General features: G+C 44.5%; 1 protein-coding gene across 1 annotated transcript in view; it reads left to right on the forward strand.

Moving 5' to 3' along the window:
- CPAMD8 (C3 and PZP like alpha-2-macroglobulin domain containing 8) overlaps positions 1–20,483 on the forward strand; it is a 140,138-nt gene that overhangs the window by 38,284 nt on the left and 81,371 nt on the right. The window contains exons 9-16 of the mRNA XM_066604614.1: positions 1,294–1,378; positions 1,981–2,089; positions 3,501–3,728; positions 6,343–6,513; positions 6,610–6,738; positions 10,297–10,489; positions 12,085–12,251; positions 16,707–16,856. Coding sequence (XP_066460711.1) covers positions 1,294–1,378; positions 1,981–2,089; positions 3,501–3,728; positions 6,343–6,513; positions 6,610–6,738; positions 10,297–10,489; positions 12,085–12,251; positions 16,707–16,856 — 1,232 coding nt within the window. The remainder of the gene's footprint in view (positions 1–1,293; positions 1,379–1,980; positions 2,090–3,500; positions 3,729–6,342; positions 6,514–6,609; positions 6,739–10,296; positions 10,490–12,084; positions 12,252–16,706; positions 16,857–20,483) is intronic.

The raw sequence follows: 20,483 nt of genomic DNA on the forward strand, positions 1-20,483 counted from the left end.
CCATGATGCACTATGGGAGGAAGGCAAATTATCATAGGCTGTACAATACTCAGGGCAGTATTTTGCTAGGAAACCTTGGGTTCAGAGATTTCTAAGTGTTAACTATGGGTCCAAATTTCCCAGATCTCAATCCGAATGAGATCCATTGAGCACCCACCTCATACCTTCCAGAACTTAAAGGGGTTGTCCCGCGCCGAAACGTTTTTTGGTTTTTTTTAACCCCCCCCCCCCCCCCCCTGTTCGGCGCGAGACAACCCCGATGCAGGGGTTAAAAAAACAAACCGCTCAGCGCTTACCTGAATCCCGGCGGTCCGGCGTCTTCATACTTACCTGCTGAAGATGGCCGCCGGGGTCTGCTCCCTCCGTGGACCGCAGCTCTTCTGTGCGGTCCATTGCCGATTCCAGCCTCCTGATTGGCTGGAATCGGCACGTGACGGGGCGGAGCTACACGGAGCCGGCATTCTGCACGAGCGGCTCCATTGAAGAGAGCAGAAGACCCGGACTGCGCAAGCGAGGCTAATTTGGCCATCGGAGGGCGAAAATTAGTCGGCTCCATGGGAACGAGGACGCCAGCAACGGAGCAGGTAAGTAAAAAAGTTTTTATAACTTCTGTATGGCTCATAATTAATACACAATGTACATTACAAAGTGCATTAATATGGCCATACAGAAGTGTATAGACCCACTTGGTGCCGCGGGACAACCCCTTTAATGTGATCTCTGTCTTCCAAGACCCTTTATCTACTCCCTCGAGGTGCTGTAAGCAACCTTCTTAAACAACCTGCTTTTGGTTACCTTTCTATGTGGTACAGTCTTAATGTGTGCAGCGCAGCCAGAATGCCCACCCAGTGTCTTAAAAGGGGTTTATCCAGTCTTTAAAAACGATGGCCTATCCTCAGTATAGGCCATCAATATTTGATCGGTGTTGATCTTCCTCTTGTGACCACTGTGGATCAGCTCATAAGAGTTCCGCAGCCTCTTCTATGTCTACATCTGAACACGATCGGCTCATACTCAGAATACTGTATTATTTACAGCAGCCATTCTGAGTACTGCAGACTTGTTCCATTGAAGTGATGGCCTTGACTTGTCCAAAATTGCTCAGAATGCTCAATTTGTATCTTCCTAATATAGATCCACAAAAAACTTGCTCACTTGATTTTATGCTGCACTCCAGGGTCACTGGTCTAGATTCCGCACAGAGAAGCTCAAGAGCAGATGTGTCTTATAAAGCCTCTATTCAGTGAATATACAAGCTGTATGAAATTACATGTTTGTTCATATTTTTTTCAGTGCTTCCAAAGTTTGAGCTGGTTATAAATCCTCCCTCCTTTATTCGGGATATAAATGTTTGTGAAAAAGGAAAAGTCCTGGCAAGGTACAGTAAGTGACAGTCTTGGTAAGAAAATGTCTGAAAAATGCAGTTTCTGTTCTATTTTTTTTTTTTTTTTTTTTTTATGTTATTGCCCCCTACTACTCTTAAAAGTGTTGTTCTATCCATAATGGCGGTATCTATTACAACAACAGGGGCTTGAACCAAAAGTGTCTTTTTCCAGGTATGAAAGAAATAAAAGAACAGCACTCCAATGTACCGGGTCCCCTTAAATTGGAAATACTCTGTAAATATATGCACTCGTCTTGTAAGGTTACGCTTGGTGCACAAGAACCAGTAGTGTTTGTGATACAGCTGCAATGCGAGTGGCGCCAGGCAGGACTCAAAAAGATATATTCAGGGAGGCCACAGATGGAGAATCAAATTGAAGAATCAAATGGAGAAGCGCTGCTGTGGGAGGACTGCTAGGAGCACGGGATATTGAAGAGGATTTTAATGGCAACGCGTTTCTGAGTCGCTTTTACTCCTTTCTCAAGCCCTCAGCGCCGTTTGATTCTCCATCTGTGGCTTCCTGGATTTTCCCAGGCATGAGTTGCAATGAAATCCACCAGGTCTGTGGGATTACATTAGTTAATTTCCTATTTCAGATATACATTTGGGAAGCCGGTGAGTGGATTACTAACAATCAATATGACTGTGATGGGTGTTGGGTACTACAGACATGAGATTGGACACCAAGTGCTTAAATCAATGGAGGTAGGACACTTTTTTGTAAATGCTGTTCGTTAAAATATTTCTAGCATTTTGTTGTAGAGTCTGTGCATCTATTTCATATAGCTGGTTGTTCTGCTGCTTCTGACATAGATCAACCAGCACAAGAATCCTGGCTGTGCCCGCTTTCTAAGCTTTCCCCTCCCTTCTCTCAGTATTAGAGATACTGTAGCAGCAGGAAGGGGGAGGTGGTTGTAAACATCACATCAGAGTGTGAATAGGAAGGAAGGCATTCAGGTTTTAAAGGAGAGCAGATCACACCATGTGTTTTTCTTCCTGCTATGCTCCAAGACACCACGTCAAAGAGTAGATAGGAAGGAAAGAGCACAGCAACATAGTAGTCAGCAGGCAAAGGCGAGAAGAGAGCACCAATAGCAGACTCTGCAGAGGGAGGGAGAGGGATGTCTCACACTGCTCAGCAGCAGTGTATTCTAGCATGAGGTAGAGATATTTTTTGGCTATAGAAGAGGGAATAAATGCTTTTCATAAAAATATTTCTAGCATTTTGCTGTTGTAAAGTCTGTGCAACTACTTCATATAGTTGACTGTCCTGCTATCTCAGCTTTCCCCTTCCCTTCTCTGTGTTAGGCTGGCTTCACACAACCGCGCCAGATTCTGTATGCGGGATCCCACAGCCAGCAACCCTACATACCTGTGGTTTCTGCATTGGGTACGACCATGGCGGCTCACCGGTGGTCATGCACAGTACAGATTTTCTAATAAATTTCTAAATATTTCTAATAAAAAATAAATATTTCCCTCGTGGAGTACGCAATTCGTATCCACTAGTGTGACCGAAAAACGAAAGTACATGCCTTTAAATGCATGCGATTTGCTGCGGATCCTCTGCGCAGATGCCGAACGCGGATTCTGCAATAGGAATCCAATTGTGTGAAACTGGCCTTAGAGATACTGTAGCAGCAGGGAGAGAAGGTTATAAATGGCAGATCAGAATGTGAATAGGAAAAAAAATAAGGCATCTAGGAAATAAGGCATCCACATTTTCAAGGAAGGCAGATCACAGCCTGTATCTGTGTTTTTCTTCCTTCCAACATAGCAGTCAGCAGGGGAAGGGAAAGCAGAGAGGAGAGAGCAGCCAGCGCAGAATCTGTAGGGGGAGAGAGGGAAATCGCACACTCCTCAGCAGCAGTGTATTTTAGCACAAGGGAGAGAAGATCCTTTATGGTTTCCATGTCAAGGCTGTCCATAGCCTTTAAACTCTTTACTGAAATGTTTAGAATTTCAATGGGGATTATTAGATCTGAACAGCCTGGAAAATATAAATGCTTCCAAAATCTAACATTTCAGAGCATTGGCTGAAATATATTTTTTTTTTACTTGCATTGTCCATATATACAACAGTGTACTTACTAATGTCATATCTTTCAAAATTCAGATTTATGACTCAGCAACGTTTGACATTTGTGCCAAGGATATGATGCCAGTTGACTTCTCAGAGCATTTCCGTGGGACAGTAAATATTTGGGCCACTGTAATTGCTGTGGATGGGAGCAAACAAGTCACTTTTGATGACACCACTCTAGTTCAGAAGCAGCTGATTGACATAAAATATACCAAAGATACACGTAAACAATTTAAGCCAGGCCTCCCTTACCAAGGAAAAGTAAGTTATGACAAAAAAACATTTGACTAAATTACTAGTATTGGCTCAAGTATCAATAAATTGAAATATCAGCAGCATTTTTTCCAAATCCTGTTCATTATTGCTCTACACTTGCATAGCATTCTACAAATAACTATTTTAGCCTTATGATTGATCTATAGGGTGATCCAAAGGTACGTAGGCACCTGAAGAAGTGGAATATGGTGGTTGGGAAAGTCATACTGTATGTGAAATCTTGCTAAAGGGAAGAGGGCAAATCTGTGAGGGACAGTGTCCAACACGACGGCCATTTTGAAAGCTGCCATTTTGGACCAAATCGATATTTTCAAATGGGAAAAGGTGCATGTTACATATGTATTTGATAGAGAATTAAAGGGGTTGTCCCGCGGCAGCAGGTGGGTCTATATACTTCTGTATGGCCATATTAATGCACTTTGTAATGTACATTGTGCATTAATTATGAGCCATACAGAAGTTATAAAAAGTTTTTTACTTACCTGCTCCGTTGCTGGCGTCCTCGTTCCCATGGAGCCGACTAATTTTCGGCCTCCGATGGCCAAATTAGCCGCGCTTGCGCAGTCCGGGTCTTCTGCAGTCTTCTATGGGGCCGCTCGTGCAGAATGCCGGCTCCGTGTAGCTCCGCCCCGTCACGTGCCGATTCCAGCCAATCAGGAGGCTGGAATCGGCAATGGACCGCACAGAAGCCCTGCGGTCCACGGAGACAGAGGATCCCGGCGGCCATCTTCAGCAGGTAAGTATGAAGACGCCGGACCGCCGGGAATCAGGTAAGCGCTGTGCGGGTTGTTTTTTTAACCCCTGCATCGGGGTTGTCTCGCGCCGAACGGGGGGGGGGGGTTAAAAAAAAAAACAAAAACGTTTCGGCGCGGGACAACCCCTTTAATTGTCATGTACCTATATTCCTGTCAAAGTTTTTCGTGACGTGGAACACAACAATGCTCCACTTACTGGATGTGCTCCCCTTTGTTTCGAATCATCAAAGCTATCCTCGTCTCCCATTCACAATGCAGATTTGCTTGAACAGGTGTCGAGGATTTGCTATTGCATCTACTGTTTTTTTTACCGAGTAAACCCTGGACTTGATAGCACATTCCTAGTGTTCCTGCGTGGTGATATCTTCATTGCACAGGGATCGGAATACCTTGTCACGTAACCATTGCAGATACGTGGCAGCAGTAAGGTTACCGTCAGTGAAGAATTGGCCCACTATCTTCGTACACCGCACCACATCATGACTTTCTGTGTGCCAATTTGTTTTGTACATCTCCTTGTTCACATAGATGTTTGCATCATCACTAAAAAGTCCCGTCTCTGTGAAATGTGGGTCCCGTTGCCATTGCTGTGACAACCATTCTGAAAATTCAACATGGAAATCGGGCTTATAGTTAGTTGAGATGTGGCAGCAACTGGATCTTGCATGGGTGCCATTCCTATGTAGCCAGTATCTGCCCGACGGTAGTTCGACTCACTCTGCTCTTTTATGACAAACGCCCGGTGGTACGATGTGGGCTCTTGCAGGACAACGCCAGAATGGCCAATGTTGTTGCTTCATCTGTGGCAGTTTTGTTCCGTCCACTTTTGGCAGGTTCAACACAGTATCCGCCTGGTAAAATTTGGCAAGCATTTGGCTAGATGTGCCATGGCGGATAGGTGGTCTGTTCGGGTGCTAACCGTTGAAATCCTCTGCATTGATTTGAGTTATAATAACTTCGGCAGGATTAAGGCCTCATGTCCACGCGCAAAAGAAGAATTAAAATCCGCAGCGGATTTTAACTCTTCTCCTGCCCGCGGATCCGCACCCCATAGGGATGCATTGACCACCCGCAGGTAGATAAATACCCGCGGATGGTCAATAAAAGTGATTTTTTTAAAAATGGAGCATGAAAAAATCTGGACCATGCTCCATTTTCATGCGGGTCTCCCGCGGGGACGGCTCCCGCGGGCTTCTATTGAAGCCTATGGAAGCCGTCCGGATCCGCGGGAGACCTAAAATAGGAATTTAAAAGAATTTACCCATCCGGAGCGGGCGGGGAAGGTCTTCTCTTCCTCACAGCCGCATCTTTCTTGCTTCGGCTCGGCGCATGCGCGCGGCACGTCGGCGACGTGCCGCAGCCGTGACGAGTTCATCCGCCGGCCGAAAAAGAAGATCCGGCCGTGAGGAAGAGAAGACTTTCCCCGCCCGCTACGGATGGGTAAATTCTTTTAAATTCCTATTTTCAGCGCTCATGTCCGCGGGGCAGGAGGGACCCGCTGCAGATTCTACATGTAGAATCCGTAGCGGGCCTGATTTTCCCCGTGGACATGAGGCCTAAAGGTATATGACATTTAAGAACAGATTTGGATTCCTCATTAAATTCTGTAACAAATAAATACATATGTCACATGCACACCTTTCCTTTTGAATATACCAACTTGGTTCTTCGATGGTAGCTTTCAAAATTGCTGCTCTGTTGGACACCACCCCTTACAGATTTGCCCACTTCCCTTTAACAACATGCCACTCACATGATGTCATTACCAACCACCATTTTCCATGGATTTAGGTGTCTCTATGACTTTGTATAGTAAAATAAATAAATCACCTTGTATTGGATAGGTTGACGTTACATATCCAGATGGAAGCCCTGCCGATGGAGTGACTGTGCGAATCAAAGCTGAACTTACGCCAAAAGACAATGTTTACACCAGTGAGCTTGTATCTCAAAATGGCTTGGTTGAGTTTCAGATACCATCTATCCCAACAGCAGCCCAGTATGTGTGGCTGGAGGTAAGACTATAGCTATAGGGTTGGCTAGATAAGCCTAATTATGTATTATCACTTCCATTTTTGGTATGCTGCTGATTCCTCTTCTCTCTTTAATAGTCAAAGGTTATAGCTATTGATGGAAAATCTTCAGAAGAGCAATATTTGCCAAACTACTTATCCATAAGCAGCTGGTATTCTCCAAGCAAGTGCCATCTACTTATTCAACCGCCTGACAAACCACTGTTGGTGAGTACAGGGAGTGCACTGTCCTCTTTTATTTAAAAAAACACCAGAAATTTCAGCAAGGGTCTAAGCAGAATTTTCTTAAGTGGGAGGGAAGCGGGGGGGAGGGGGGAACATTTCTGCTGAGGAACCCCCTTGAATTCCATTTTGTACTCGCTGCATGGCTATGTTGGGACTTGGAAACAGTGGTGTTCACCTTTCAGTACATGAACAGTTGTTGCTGATTGCCGGGCATCAACAACAGCGAATGTGAGAATACTTACTGAGAACGCCAATGGACCGCAGGAGCCGTTCATATCACTGAGAAGTGAACAGTGTCACTCAGTGTCTAGCTCCCAGGAAGGTAGGCAAACTGCCTGTCCATACACCCTGTATACAACCAGCAATGATCTACAGGCACAATGAATATGATAGTGCCACACAATTATGTACCCCATAATAATGAGACCAACACATTGCATTCTGAATATAAAGGTGCTCCACAAAGTTCCCCCTGAAATTAAAATGACGATACAATGTGCCACATAGTGTCTCCCCCGAATATAATAGTTTCCCATACCAGTGAGGTCCCATTACCTAATTAGCTTGGTCAGTGCTGTTGATGGGGTGGTTGGAGGAGTCCTCTAACTGACACTTCATGTCTTCAGCTTCGTCCTGCAAATTCAGATTTAGAAAGGTGGGTGCCTCAGTGGGATCCACAGTAAGCAATGTGGCAGAAAGAAGGAAGACACCAAGGAAGTTACCAATTAAATAATTCCCCCATACTTCTCACCTCCAAGACCGTCAGAAGGAGAAGCTCCATCTCCATTCTGCAGAGCATCCACAATGCCCGGTGGCTAGAAAAAACATGAAACCATGCAAAGGGCTTTGGCAGATGACCATTCAAGGACCTTGTGCAGAATTCTCGTTCACATACGAGCACCCAAAAGCCACGAAATGCTTCTTTCTTCTTGTCTCTCTCTCTGATGGCGGGGAACTTCTACCTACTCTCTGCTCTTCAGTTGGCCTCTTTTTCCTCTTATAACAGAGTTTTTTCTCTTTTTCTGTTCCTCAACAGGCCTCACTTTATCTTAGGATGGTTTTACACTTACTCCCAGGGTTCCTCTTTCCTACTCAGTATGGGGAGCAGGAAAGGGGAATCCTCGTGTCCGAACAGCTCATTCTCAGGATGAAATCAAACCGTGCCGAATGGACCCCATTGACTATAATGGGGTGCGTTTTTGGTTCCACTCAGGTGCCTGGCAGCGCCTTTTCTCCCAGTATTTTGTGCCAGTTCTGCAATAGAACCTCCGACTGGAGGTTCCAACCCAGATGTGAAACCGGTCCAGGTCATGCACGGCAGCGTCCTCCTCCTTTTTTCTTCTCGTAGTGTCTCACCTCTTTTTCTCACAAATACACACTTCATCACCACACCAAGTCCCCTCAGAGCTAGGGTTTTTGTATGTTTGTCCCTTTTCCCACACACATCAATCTCCGTGCCAATAAATACTGGGTCAGGGGTGGTGTCGTGTCTCCTTAAGGAGAGCACCAAAAAAGTGTGTGGCGACGCCTAGGGGATTAGTGTCAGGAAAAGCTATAGTCTCTCCCCAAGTAAAGCACCCAAAAGGGACGTAGGGGCACCTAGAAGAGGAGTGAGGAGACTTATAAGGCCATGCTAGCTCCTCCGGGTAATTTATGCAAATAAGGAAGATGGAAAAATACCTCTGCAGCGCCACCTATTGGATGGCAGCATTCCTACAAATTAATGTGATTTTCTAACAAGTCTTAAAAATGATTGGGAATAGGAGAGACTATGCTATCCCCCCACTCAACCCCTAGGTGTCTCCACACACTTTTTGGCTGCTCTCTTGAAGGAGACACCCCTCCTGACCCACGTCGCAGGCCTCTCACTAGCCAAGCCAGAAACCTACTGCAATGAGGGGCAAACAGCTGTATGTGCATAGTACTCTGGCTTCCTATTCCCAATCATTGTTAAGACTTGTGAGAAAGTCACATTGATTTGTATGAATGCTGCCTTCCAATAGGTGGCGCTGCAGAGGTATTTTTCCATCTTCCTTGTTTGAATAAATAATAGGGCACATTTATTATTTTCCTAGAGAAATGATGTAACGTTATTAACCCCTTGAGTGGCACGCCCGGAAATTTTCCAGGACGAGCTCCACTGCTCATAGTGACATAGCCCGGAAGATTTCCGGGCTATGTATCACTATGGGAGCTGCAGAGCACAATGCCACAAGCTGTGACAGTGTGCTCTGCCTGCACAGACCCACAGATGTGCCGGCAATCTCCTGCTTTGTTTACAGGTTGCCATAGAGACCATCGGCTTGTCAGAAGCAAGCCCATGGTCTCTGTGGCAGGGAGAGCTGGTTGTTAGCTGTCAGAGGACAGCTAGGTACTAGCTCTTACAGCAGAGATCAGAGAAAACCTCTGATCTCTGCTGTGTTAACCCTTTACATGCTGCAGTCTATGTGACTGCAGCATGTAAAGGGCTGTCACTGCAGCATGTAAAGGGCTGTCACCATCGGACCCCTGGAATGTGATCAGGGGTCCTGATGAGTCCCTGTGGAAGTCCCCTAAAGGGACAAAAAAAAAAAATAATAAAAAAAAATAATAAAAACACTTGTCTCCCTTTACTTTGTAAAAAATCAAAAATACAATCACACATGTGGTATCCGTGTGCGTCGTAATGACCCAGAGAAGGAAGTTAATACATTATTTAACCCCTTAATGACATGGCCCCTTTTTTTTCTTTTTTCCCCATTTCTTTTTTTCCTCCCCCCTGTTTAAAAAAAAGCACAACTTGTCCCGCAAAAAACAAGCCCTCATATGGCCATGTCAATGGAAAAATGAAAAAGTTATGGCTCTTGAGACGCAACTGCAAAATTAGTTGTAATTCAATGATTAGACTATTTTAAAAAACCTGCCCTGGTGGGCACGACAGGGTGGTAGGAAACCCGCCACTCAAGGGGTTAAAGGGAATCTCTTCCCCCAGTACTATGAACTTAAGTTATAGTGCTGTTGAGGGATGGGACAGCGAGATGGATGATGTATTTTTTATACTCGCCCGCTCCCACAATCCAGCGCTTTCACCTGCCAAAGGTCGTGTGGAGCTAAAAAAATCTGACTCTTTTTTTAGATTCCCGTGTGAGCGCTCTCTCATACAAGTCTATGGGAGAGTGTGCAGGTGAAAACCTGAAGAGTCAGATTCCCGTTCACTTTCCCTCACAGCACCATAACTTAGTTCACAGTACTGTGGGGACGTGACAGGTTCCCTTTAAACACCCCTTACACAGGGAGGTAAAAGTTAGTTACAGAACATACATAACCAAAGGTGAAACAGGGATTTGTATGATTTATGCCTTAATCTTCTGCTCTTTATATACTGAGGCCTCTAACTATTGCCGGGCACATTACTTATGCTGCTACACTCCAGCTCTAATAGTTTTTAGTTGACTTGCAAGCTTACTGCCTTTTATATTGACTTTGAGGATGTGAAGGATTTTGTTGGAAGACAAAGTGCAATATGAGTCTTGTCACTTGTTTTACCTCCTCTGATGGCAGGTGGGTGAGGATGCCCTGATTGTCTTGAAGTCCACCTGCCCCTGTAATTTCACTCTGCATTATGAGATTGCATCTCGTGGAAACCTGGTGCTTTCTGGGAAACAGTCCGCAAATATCACTCTGCAGAGAGCCAAGAGAGCATCACCTGTTACCTTTGATAAGGATTTCAATGAAACAGCAGAGAATGAAGCCGGTATGTTCTCTTAATGTGCCAAATGGCTTATCTTCTCGTTATTCTGTAAATATTAAATGAAAGGCTTTATCATTGTTCAACATCGTTCTCAATATACAGGTCCTTATTTAACAACACCGTGCGTTCAGCTATAAGATGATTTGTTACATTCATGGTTATGCAAACACCCTGGGCTGTAGGAAGTTTGTTGGACCCCCACAATATTAATAAATGATTTGACGTTTACTGGATATCTACGATAGCAAAACTGAGCTTAGTAAATAGATCTGATAACAGAACCAAGCTGACTACATAGGTATGATACCAGAACCAAGCTGACTACATAGATACAGTAACACAAATCATAGGGCTCATTCAGATGAGCAAATTTTTCGTGCATGTATAGGCGTGGGAAAAAATTGCACATTGTGTGACCGGGTGCATTTGCACTCACATGTCCTATCTTTTGCAGGTGAGAATTTTAGGCACTTCTAAAAAAAAAAAAAAAAGACATATGACCACTTTCATTGAAAAACATTGGTTCTAATAGAGCCGTTTTTAAAACGCGCCTAAACGTGCGTGAAAAAAACGCTTGTCTGACTGAGCCCTTAGGCTTATAATTCCAAGGAATACATCAAAAATGCTTACAAACAACATAAGGTCGGCTTCAGGCGATCGAATATCGCCCAGGTTTTCACGCTCAGCCGATATACTGTGTCCCTCTCTGCAGGGGTAGTAGGTTGGAAGAGTCGGGAGCAGAGCACTGAGCTCCAGCCCCCTCTCCGCCCCTTGCCACTATTTGCAATGGGAGGGGGCAGGAGCTCAGTGCACTGCTCCCGGCTCTTCCAGCCTCCTCCTCCTGCAGAGAGGGACACCGTAGATCGGCTCGGCGTGAAAACCTGGCCGATATACGGTCGTCTGAATAAGCCCTCACGTTGTATCCCTTTTTACTAGTGTATCCAAAAACGTTTGAAAATGTGCAAATCTTGCCCGAGTTGCAGTTTTAGTAAATATGCCCCAAACACCAGAACAAGTTATAAAACACATGTACACTTTTATTTACATGCACATACATAGCAATACACTTTACACGCATCCAGTGTAGAGACATAGAAGGCACAAAATGCTCTCTTCAAACGGGTGTCATTAGAAACGTTTAGAGAATTAACATGAGTAATCGGAGTATCTCCAAAAGTTTATTCGTAAGGCAACACGTTTCAATTCGTTTGTAAACTTCATCAGGCATATAAAAAAGTAAGTGTATTGCACCAACAGAAACTATAGGACATCCTGCACAAAAAGTGAAACCCCATGAGTGAAATATCGCAGTCGATTTCCACTCGTGGGCATAGAAATGCATTTTTGAATACATGTCCTATGGGCTGTATTTGCTGCGGGATACGGAGCTCTGGATCCCGCGGTGCACATACAGCTGTGTGCATTGGGCCAAGTCTACATTGTAAAACATCCTTTTTCTACTCCGTTCCAAGCTTGGTTCTCCCATTTGCGGTCATTAGGCTTTGCTGTTTGTATTACATTTCTGATACTTTGCTAGGTTGTTATGTAATGTTCATTAGAAATGTTTTAGCTGCTCTTATTTCTTCCAACTTCAACAGACCGCAGATCATCCAATGACTCCGAGGTGTGGCTGACACACGTTCACTTCCCTGTAACTCATACTATGGCCCCTCTCAGCCGCTTGTTGATATACTACGTAAGGAACAATGGAGAAGGGGTTACTGACAGCACCCAAATTCTGATAAAGCCGGCTTTTGAGAACCAGGTAATTTTAAAGACTGACTGTAGTTCTATATTTTCTACATTACTAGAGCTGTCCACAATGCTGAGATATAGAGGCTCTTCTAGCAGCTATGCTACAATCCTCTGCAGCTATTACTGAAAGCCTAGAGTTGCTCAGGTGTATATACTATAACTAGTAATTATTAGAACAATTATAGTACCAGTTATATTTACCAAACTGCACAATGGAGCCTCCCACAACAGTGATGTCACTGGAGGTCCTTCCGCCCACCAGATCTCTGGGGTGGCAGTAGGTCAGTGTCTTCTGTCAGGACCACTTGTGTCTGAGATAATAATAGCTTAGTTGTATTCTCATATTGTTATTTTTGTCTTCCCCTTCCAAGAGCTTAAACTTTGTTCTTCTGTCGGTCAGGCTCTGTGTTTTATATATGTTGTCGGACCTGCGATAACGTCACCAAAGGCGAAGCATGAGAAACACACACACACATACATACATACTAACGGACAAGTGGTCGTTAGGAATTTGATAGAGGGCCTGGGTACAGATGATCCTTTAATCAAAACTTGTTTTGTGGAAACTTTGAGTATTTGATATTGCTTTCTTAAAGCAGAAATTTGTTAGGTTACACAAAAACTCTAGTGGGTCAGGAGGGGTGTCGTACCTCCTTAAGGGGAGCACACAAAAAAGTGTGTGGAAACACCTAGGGGGTCAATGGGTTGGAGGGATAGTATAGTCTCTCCCCAAGGAGAGCACCCAAAAGTGGTGTGGGGATATATAGAAGGTGAGTGAGGAGACTAATAAGGCCATGGAAGCTCCTCTGGGTAATTTATGCAAATAAGAAAGATAGGAAAAATACCATCTGCAGCGCCACCTATTGGAGGGCAGTATTCCTTCCAAATCAATGTGACTTTCTAACAAGTCTGAAAAATGATTGGAAATAGGAAGCCAGAGAACCATGCACATACAGCTGTTTCAGGGTGTTTGCCTCTCATCACTGTGCAGTAGGTTTCTAGCTTAGTTTGTGAGAGGTCTGCAGCATGGGTCAGGTGGGGTGTCGTGTCTCCTTAAGGAGAGCAGCCAAAAAGTGTGTGGAGACACCTAGGGGATTGTATAGTCTAAAACATACATAGTACCATAGTATGTTAGGGCTCATGCTCACAGGTGTATACATAAAACGGTGCAGGTCTTCCCAAGCATTTTACTGTTTTGTAAACATCAGGTTTGGCAGCAGAGACCGCATATGGCTGCGTGTTCACTATGCATGCCCGTGTATCACACCCACACAGTCATGCGCAGTGTGACTCTTCTTTTTTTTAAATTCCTTGCTGTATTTCATACACTGCATATACCAATGTATAGGGCTCACGCTTTGTGGTACGCAGAGGAATAGAGCATGCTGTGACTTATTTCTCCTGCGAATCTGCATGTACATATGCATGGATCAATGGAAGTCCATTGACTTCATTTACCACGTATCATGCGTCCATGCAACGTACACGTATTATGCAGTGAAGACATGGTTGTGGATAGGAGCCCTTAGGCTGAAAAAAGGCACGTCTTTACAGTTCAGCCTATTACCCCCCCAATGTTGATTCAGAGCAAAAAAAAACCTCAATGAGGTAGAAGCCAATTTTCCTCATTCTACGGGGAAAGTGTTTATTCCCAACTCCAATCTGCCAATCAGAATAACCCCCAAATTACCGACCCTTCTGAGGATGTTTACGAGATGAAAATGGTGAATTGGTTAAGGATGATGTTGAGAAGGCAGAACTTTTAAATTCCTATTTTATATCTTTTTTTCTCTCAGAAAGTAGATGGAACATCAACTGATCTTCCCTGTGCTATTGGGGGAATAAAAGAATGCAGGCTATTTGTAAGCAGGGAGATGGTGAGGGAACACTTAGCTAACCTAAATGAATCCAAGTCTCAAGGTTCCGATGAATTACATCCTAGGACACTAAAGGAAGCAGCAGAGGTAATTGCTGAACCACTCGCCATAATCTTTGAAAGTTCCTGGAGAACAAGAGAAGTCCCAGAAGATTGGAAAAATGCAAATGCTGTCCCTATCTTCAAAAAAGGGAAGAAGGTGGATCCAGGAAACTACAGGCCTGTGAGCCTGACTTCTATACCGGGAAAGATCTTTGAACAAATTATTAAACAGCATTTATGCAAGTACTTGGATAAAAATGGAGTAATTAACCAGAGCCAGCATGGGTTTGTAACAAACAAGTCATGCCAGATGGATCTAATTTCCTTTTATGACAGAATCACCGACTGGGTTGATCAGGAAAATGCGGTGGATATAGTATATCTTGACTTTTTAGTAAAGCATTTGACAAAGTATCTCATACCATACTGATTGAAAAAATGACCAAACATGGGATTGACAAGGCAACTGTTAGGTGGATTCACAACTGGCTGAGTGATCGTACTCAAAGAGTGGTCATAAATGGCTGAACATCCAAGTGGAAGAATGTATCAAGTGGGGTACGACAAGGCTCTGTCCTAGGCCCAGTGTTGTGCAACATTTTTAAAAATGATCTGGAGAAGAAAATTGATAGAAAACTGATGAAATTTGCCGATGACACAAACTAGGAGGGATAGCTAACACAAGGAAAGAGAGAGAGTATTCAAAAAGAGCTAGAAAAGCTGGAACAGTGGGCGGCGACTAACAGAATGGTACTTAAGAAGGATAAATGCAAAGTCCTACATCTGGGTAAGAAAAATTTAAAAAGCACATACAGAATGGGAAGAATTGGGCTAGCACAAGTGAAAAAAACTTGAGTATACCAATAGATCATAGACTGAACATGAGTCAACAATGTGATGCAGCAGCCAAAAGGGCAAGCACAATTCTGGGATGTATTAAGAGAAGCACAGAGTCTAGATCACACGAGGTAATTATCCCCCTCTACTCTTCCTTAGGCCTAATGCCCATGGCCGTGATGGGCTTCGCAAGCGGAATACCACAGCGGAGCCCATCACGACGCCCCCCCCAGAGACCCCATACTTACCTCCGCATCTGCCGCCCGATGTCCCGCATGATGCTCTGGTGCGCATGACGTGCCGGCAGTGTTGTGATGCGCCCCGACCACGTCACATGACACACCCACCGCGTCCTATGATGCAGACAGCAGTAGGCGGGGAAGCATTTTCACACTATCTTCCGCTGTGCTACACAGCGGAAGATAGCGTGACGGACGGCTTCCATTGCGTGCAAAGGAAGCCATCCGCGCGTATGCCCGCGGGAAATAAAACATGCTGCGGGTGAGTACGGTGGAATTCCGCACTGTGAGCATTGCGCTATTAGGTTCAATAGAACCTAATAGCTGCGGGGTAACGCTGCGTGGGAATCAGCCCTTCGTCAGACCTCATCTGGAATACTGTGTCTAGTTCTGGGCACCCCACCTTAAAAAAGACATAGACAAACTGGAGCAAGTTCAGAGAAGAGTTACCAAGATAATGAGTGGTCTGCAAATCATGTCCTATGAGGAACGGTTAAAGGATCTAGGAATGTTTAGCTTGCAAGAAAAAAGGAGGCTGAGAGGAGACTTAATAGCCGTCTACAAATATCTGAAGGATTGTCACAGTGCAGAGGGATCAGCCCTATTCTCATTTGCACAAGGAAAGACCAGAAGCAATGGGATGAAACTGAAAGGGAGGAGGCACAAATTAGATATTAGAAAAAACTTTCTAACAGTAAGGGTGATCAATGAGTGGAGCAGGTTACCACAGGAGGTGGGGAGTTCTTCAATGGAAGTGTTCAAACAAAGGCTGGACAAATATTTCTCTGGGATGATTTAGTGAATCCTAGACTGAGCAGGGGGTTAGACCAGATGACCCTGAAGGTCCTTCTCAACTCTATCATTCTATGATTCTATGAATTGGTAATATAACATGTAATATTATAATGCTCTCATAAACAGGCCAGAACTGAACTTTGCTGGAAAATCCAGCCAATCAGCATGGGCATCTCACTGATAAAACACCTGTATTACTTAAGTGCATACAGTGATCCCGTACTACCCTATACTTGTGCCAGGATGTGCGGCTCCTTTGGACACCAGGTGACGGCGGCCATGTTATTTTTCTAATACACATTATTGTACAGACCTGCCCTCTACATAGAAAATGATTTACAGCTTCGGGAAGCTCTTACTGACTCTGATATGTAAGGATTTGTTTTGTCCGTAATCATTTTCGGCGTAATTGTCTTTTATCTTGATTATTATATATTGTATTTACTTGACATCTTGGAGGCTTTGGAGCCAATTACCAGTTTTCATAGGGTTATGGTTTCAACATACAATAGTCATCCCAGAACCAATTGATATTCTATGTTGAGGAACCACTGTGATCGCCTGCTTGAGAAGATATACTCTTCAGAATACTTGTAATGTATCTACTCTTTCCTTTGTATCTCAGTCCTTCTTCACCACGAGGACATATTTCCCCACATCTTTTATTGCGTTACAGGTCTCGGTGGCCCTTTCTTCCAATGACTCTAAACCAGGTGATGTGATCGACATTAAAGTAAAAGCTACCAGAGGAAGCTGTGTGTGTGTGTCCACTGTGGATAAAAGCCTCTACCTCCTACGCAATGGATTTCAAATAACTCCTGAGCAGGTTAGTACACACAGACTCATTTTATCAAGGAAATGGAAACTTCTTTCTCTTTTCTCATAAAAAGTTTTTTTTATAACTTTTAGTAAAAATTCTGCCTATGACCTTTTAGAACTAAACTGTAGTAGCAACTAAGGACGTGAGACACTAATGAAAATATAATCTGTGTATGTATATGTGCGTGTGAGATCTGTATATAATTTGTATATTTATAATTAGAGATGAGCGAGCATACTCGTCCGAGCTTGATACTCGTTCGAGTATTAGCGTGTTCGAGATGCTCGTTACTCGTAACGAGTACCACGTGATGTTCGAGTTACTTTGATTTTCTTCCCTGAGAAATTTGCGCGCTTTTCTGGCCAATAGAAAGACAGGGAAGGCACTACAACTTCCCCCTGCAACGTTCAAGCCCTATACCACCCCCCTGCAGTGAGTGGCTGGCGAGATTAGGTGTCACCCGAGTATTAAAATCTGCCGGCCCGCGGCTCGCCACAGATGCGTTCTCACTTAGCTGAGGGAAAGTGCTGTTGATGTCGGGGCTGCTATAGGGAGAGTGTTAGGAGTGATTTTAGGCTTCAAGAACCCCAACGGTCCTTCTTCTCTATATGCGCTCAATGGGGCCGGCGGCAGCAGCGCCGACCCCATTGAGAACATATAGAAGACAAATCATTCTTCTCTGCCACAGCTGTAACAGCTGTGGCAGAGAAGAACGATGTTTGCCCATTGAATTCAATGGAGCCGGCAATACAGCCGACTCCATTGAAATCAATGGGCTGCCAACGATCGCGGGATGAATTGTCGGGAAGGGGTTAAATATATAAGCCCTTCCCTGCAATTCATCCAGAAAAGTGTTAAACTAAAAAATATATATACTGACCTGCTACCGGCAGCCGGAGTTCCGCGCGGCCGTCCTGCAGTGGGTGTGAAGGGGGTGTGAGTCAGACCTGCCCCCTGATTGGCTCAGCGCTGAGCCAATCAGGGGGCAGGTCTGACTCACACCCCCTTCACACTCACTGCAGGACGGCCGCGCGGAACTCCGGCTGCCGGTAGCAAGTCAGTATATATATATTTTTTAGTTTAACACTTTTCTGGATGAATTGCAGGGAAGGGCTTATATATTTAAGCCCTTCCCGACAATTCATCCCACACTCGCCCGCAGCGCATTGCTTTCAATGGAGCGGGCTGTATTGCCGGCTCTATTGAATGCAATGCGCTGGACAGCTCCGCCCGATTTTCGGGCGATTTTCGGGCACCGGTCACGCGATTTGCGGATGCGCATCCGTCATGCGATCCGCAAATCGCACGAAAAAACGCCCGTCTGACTAAGGCCTTAGTCAGACGGGCGTTTTTCGCGCGATTTGCGCATGCGTCCGGCGAATTTTTATCGGACACATGAGCGCTTTTTATGCGCTCGTCCGATAAATTATAGAACAGAAATCGCAGATCGCACCTATCTGCGATCTGCGATTCCTATTCTCTTCTCTATATGCGCTCAACGGGGCCGGCGGCAGCAGCGCTGACCCCATTGAGAACATATAGAAGAGAAATCATTCTTCTCTGCCACAGCTGTAACAGCTGTGGCAGAGAAGAACGATGTTTGCCTATTGAATTCAATGGAGTCGGCTGTATTGCTGGCTCCATTGAATTCAATGGGCTAACATCGTTCTTCTCTGCCACAGCTGTTACTGCTGCGGCAGAGAAGAACGATCTTTATGCTGACAGTGCGGGGGGGGGGGGGGGTTTGGCAGCATGTAACTCAGGAGAAGTGGCAGCGGAGTGTCATGCAGGCAGTGATTGTGGGACCTGTGAACTTGAGATGCAGCCCAACATGTAGCCCCTCGCCTGCCCTATCCGTTGCTGTGTCGTTCCCATCACTTTCTTGAATTGCCCCGATTTTCACACATGAAAACCTTAGCGAGCATCGGCGATATACAAAAATGCTCGGGTCGCCCATTGACTTCAATGGGGTTCGTTACTCGAAACGAACCCTCGAGCATCGCGAAAATTTCGTCCCGAGTAACGAGCACCCGAGCATTTTGGTGCTCGCTCATCTCTATTTATAATACATTACTAATACAGTTTATATAGAAACTGTATCTGATTCCATTGCTTTTAATTATATTTATTGTAAAATATGCTTTATTAAAGAGATTGTCACCTACTTTTAGCCTTATGAGCTGAGCTTATGGCCTAAACGTAGGTGACTCGTTGAGTCCGGGGATGTAAGTGTTATACTTACCTCATCCATCATACCCTCATGTCAGTCCTGGAAGCTGCTACTGCTGCAGTGCATTTAATGCGCTGCTAAGTAGTCCACCCATTATGACTTGGAACAGGTGGCCACTTTAGCAGCGCCGCTCAATGCTTTTAGTGGATTTTCCAGCTCGGACAGAAGGAAACAATGGGGGAGGTAAGTATAACACTTACATCCCAGGACTCAGTGGACCACCTACTTTTAGCCTATAAGATTCCCTTTAAAAGTCACCTTGGATTGGACCCATTAGAATACATGATCAAGTGTGTGTGTGTATGTGTATATATGTGTGTGTGTGTGTGTATGTATATATGTGTATGTATATATATGTATGTGTGTGTGTATGTGTATATATGTATGTAATATATATAGTGATTATACTATAATTAACTGATAGCAGGATTAAAGCCTCTGCTTAGACACAGCCGAAGAACAAGGTAGAAGCGTTTTTTTTGTTAAAGGCTTCTGCCTTCTTCTTTCCACGTTCAATGAGTGCTATGTATTAAAGAGTAAAAGTGGAAGTAATACTTCCATTATGCAACCTGGCGATCATGTGACTGCCAGGTGCCCTCTGTTACAGAAGAGCTGCAGAATCCTAGCAGACACTGATCAGCTTTGCCAGTGACTATTGTCACTACCGGGAATATTTTTCTCTGTAACGGTGGCTCCTATAGATGCTCCTGTGGATGCCCCAGCCACAGTGGAAAAGTATGAAATAAATAAATAAATACAATGTGAATGACCCCCAGAGGTCTTAAATGACATCACGGGGGACATAGATGGTAAAAAAAAAATTGTTACACAAATAAGAAAAAAAAAATAATAGAATAAGATAAAAATATACATAAAGGAAATGACCAACTGACGATTCCAACCAAAACCGTTGCCATATTCCCCCCTGTAATTCCAAACTATGCAAATACTATATCAAAACGTCCAAAACAAAATGACAAACCCATTCCCGTATTTTATCTTCGCATAAATATGCTCATTTTAAAAATAAGCAGCTATAAATTTTAAAGGTTTTTTTTTTTTTCTGCACCCGATAAGACTAAAAATCGGGAAAAAATGTCAGTAAAAAAAATGTACAAATTGGCTCCGTATGTTACTGAGAAAAAACGCAGCAAAAATTATTTTGGTGGCTGAAGAAGAAAAAAATAGGGCAGTAAAGCCACCACATGGGTAAAAACTAGAGATGAGCGAACGTGTCCGTAACGGACACATCCGCACCCGGACACCGGCTTTAGCGAACACTGGAGTGTTCGCGCGTAAGTGTCCGGGTGCCGCCGGGGGGCGGGGAGATGCGCGGCGGCGCGGGCGGCAGTAGCGGGGAACAGGGGGGAGCCCTCTCTCTCTCCCTCTCCCCCCCGCTCCCC

This window comes from Eleutherodactylus coqui, chromosome 5 (assembly GCF_035609145.1).
Source record: "Eleutherodactylus coqui strain aEleCoq1 chromosome 5, aEleCoq1.hap1, whole genome shotgun sequence".
In the NCBI taxonomy this organism is placed as follows: Eukaryota; Metazoa; Chordata; class Amphibia; order Anura; family Eleutherodactylidae; genus Eleutherodactylus; species Eleutherodactylus coqui.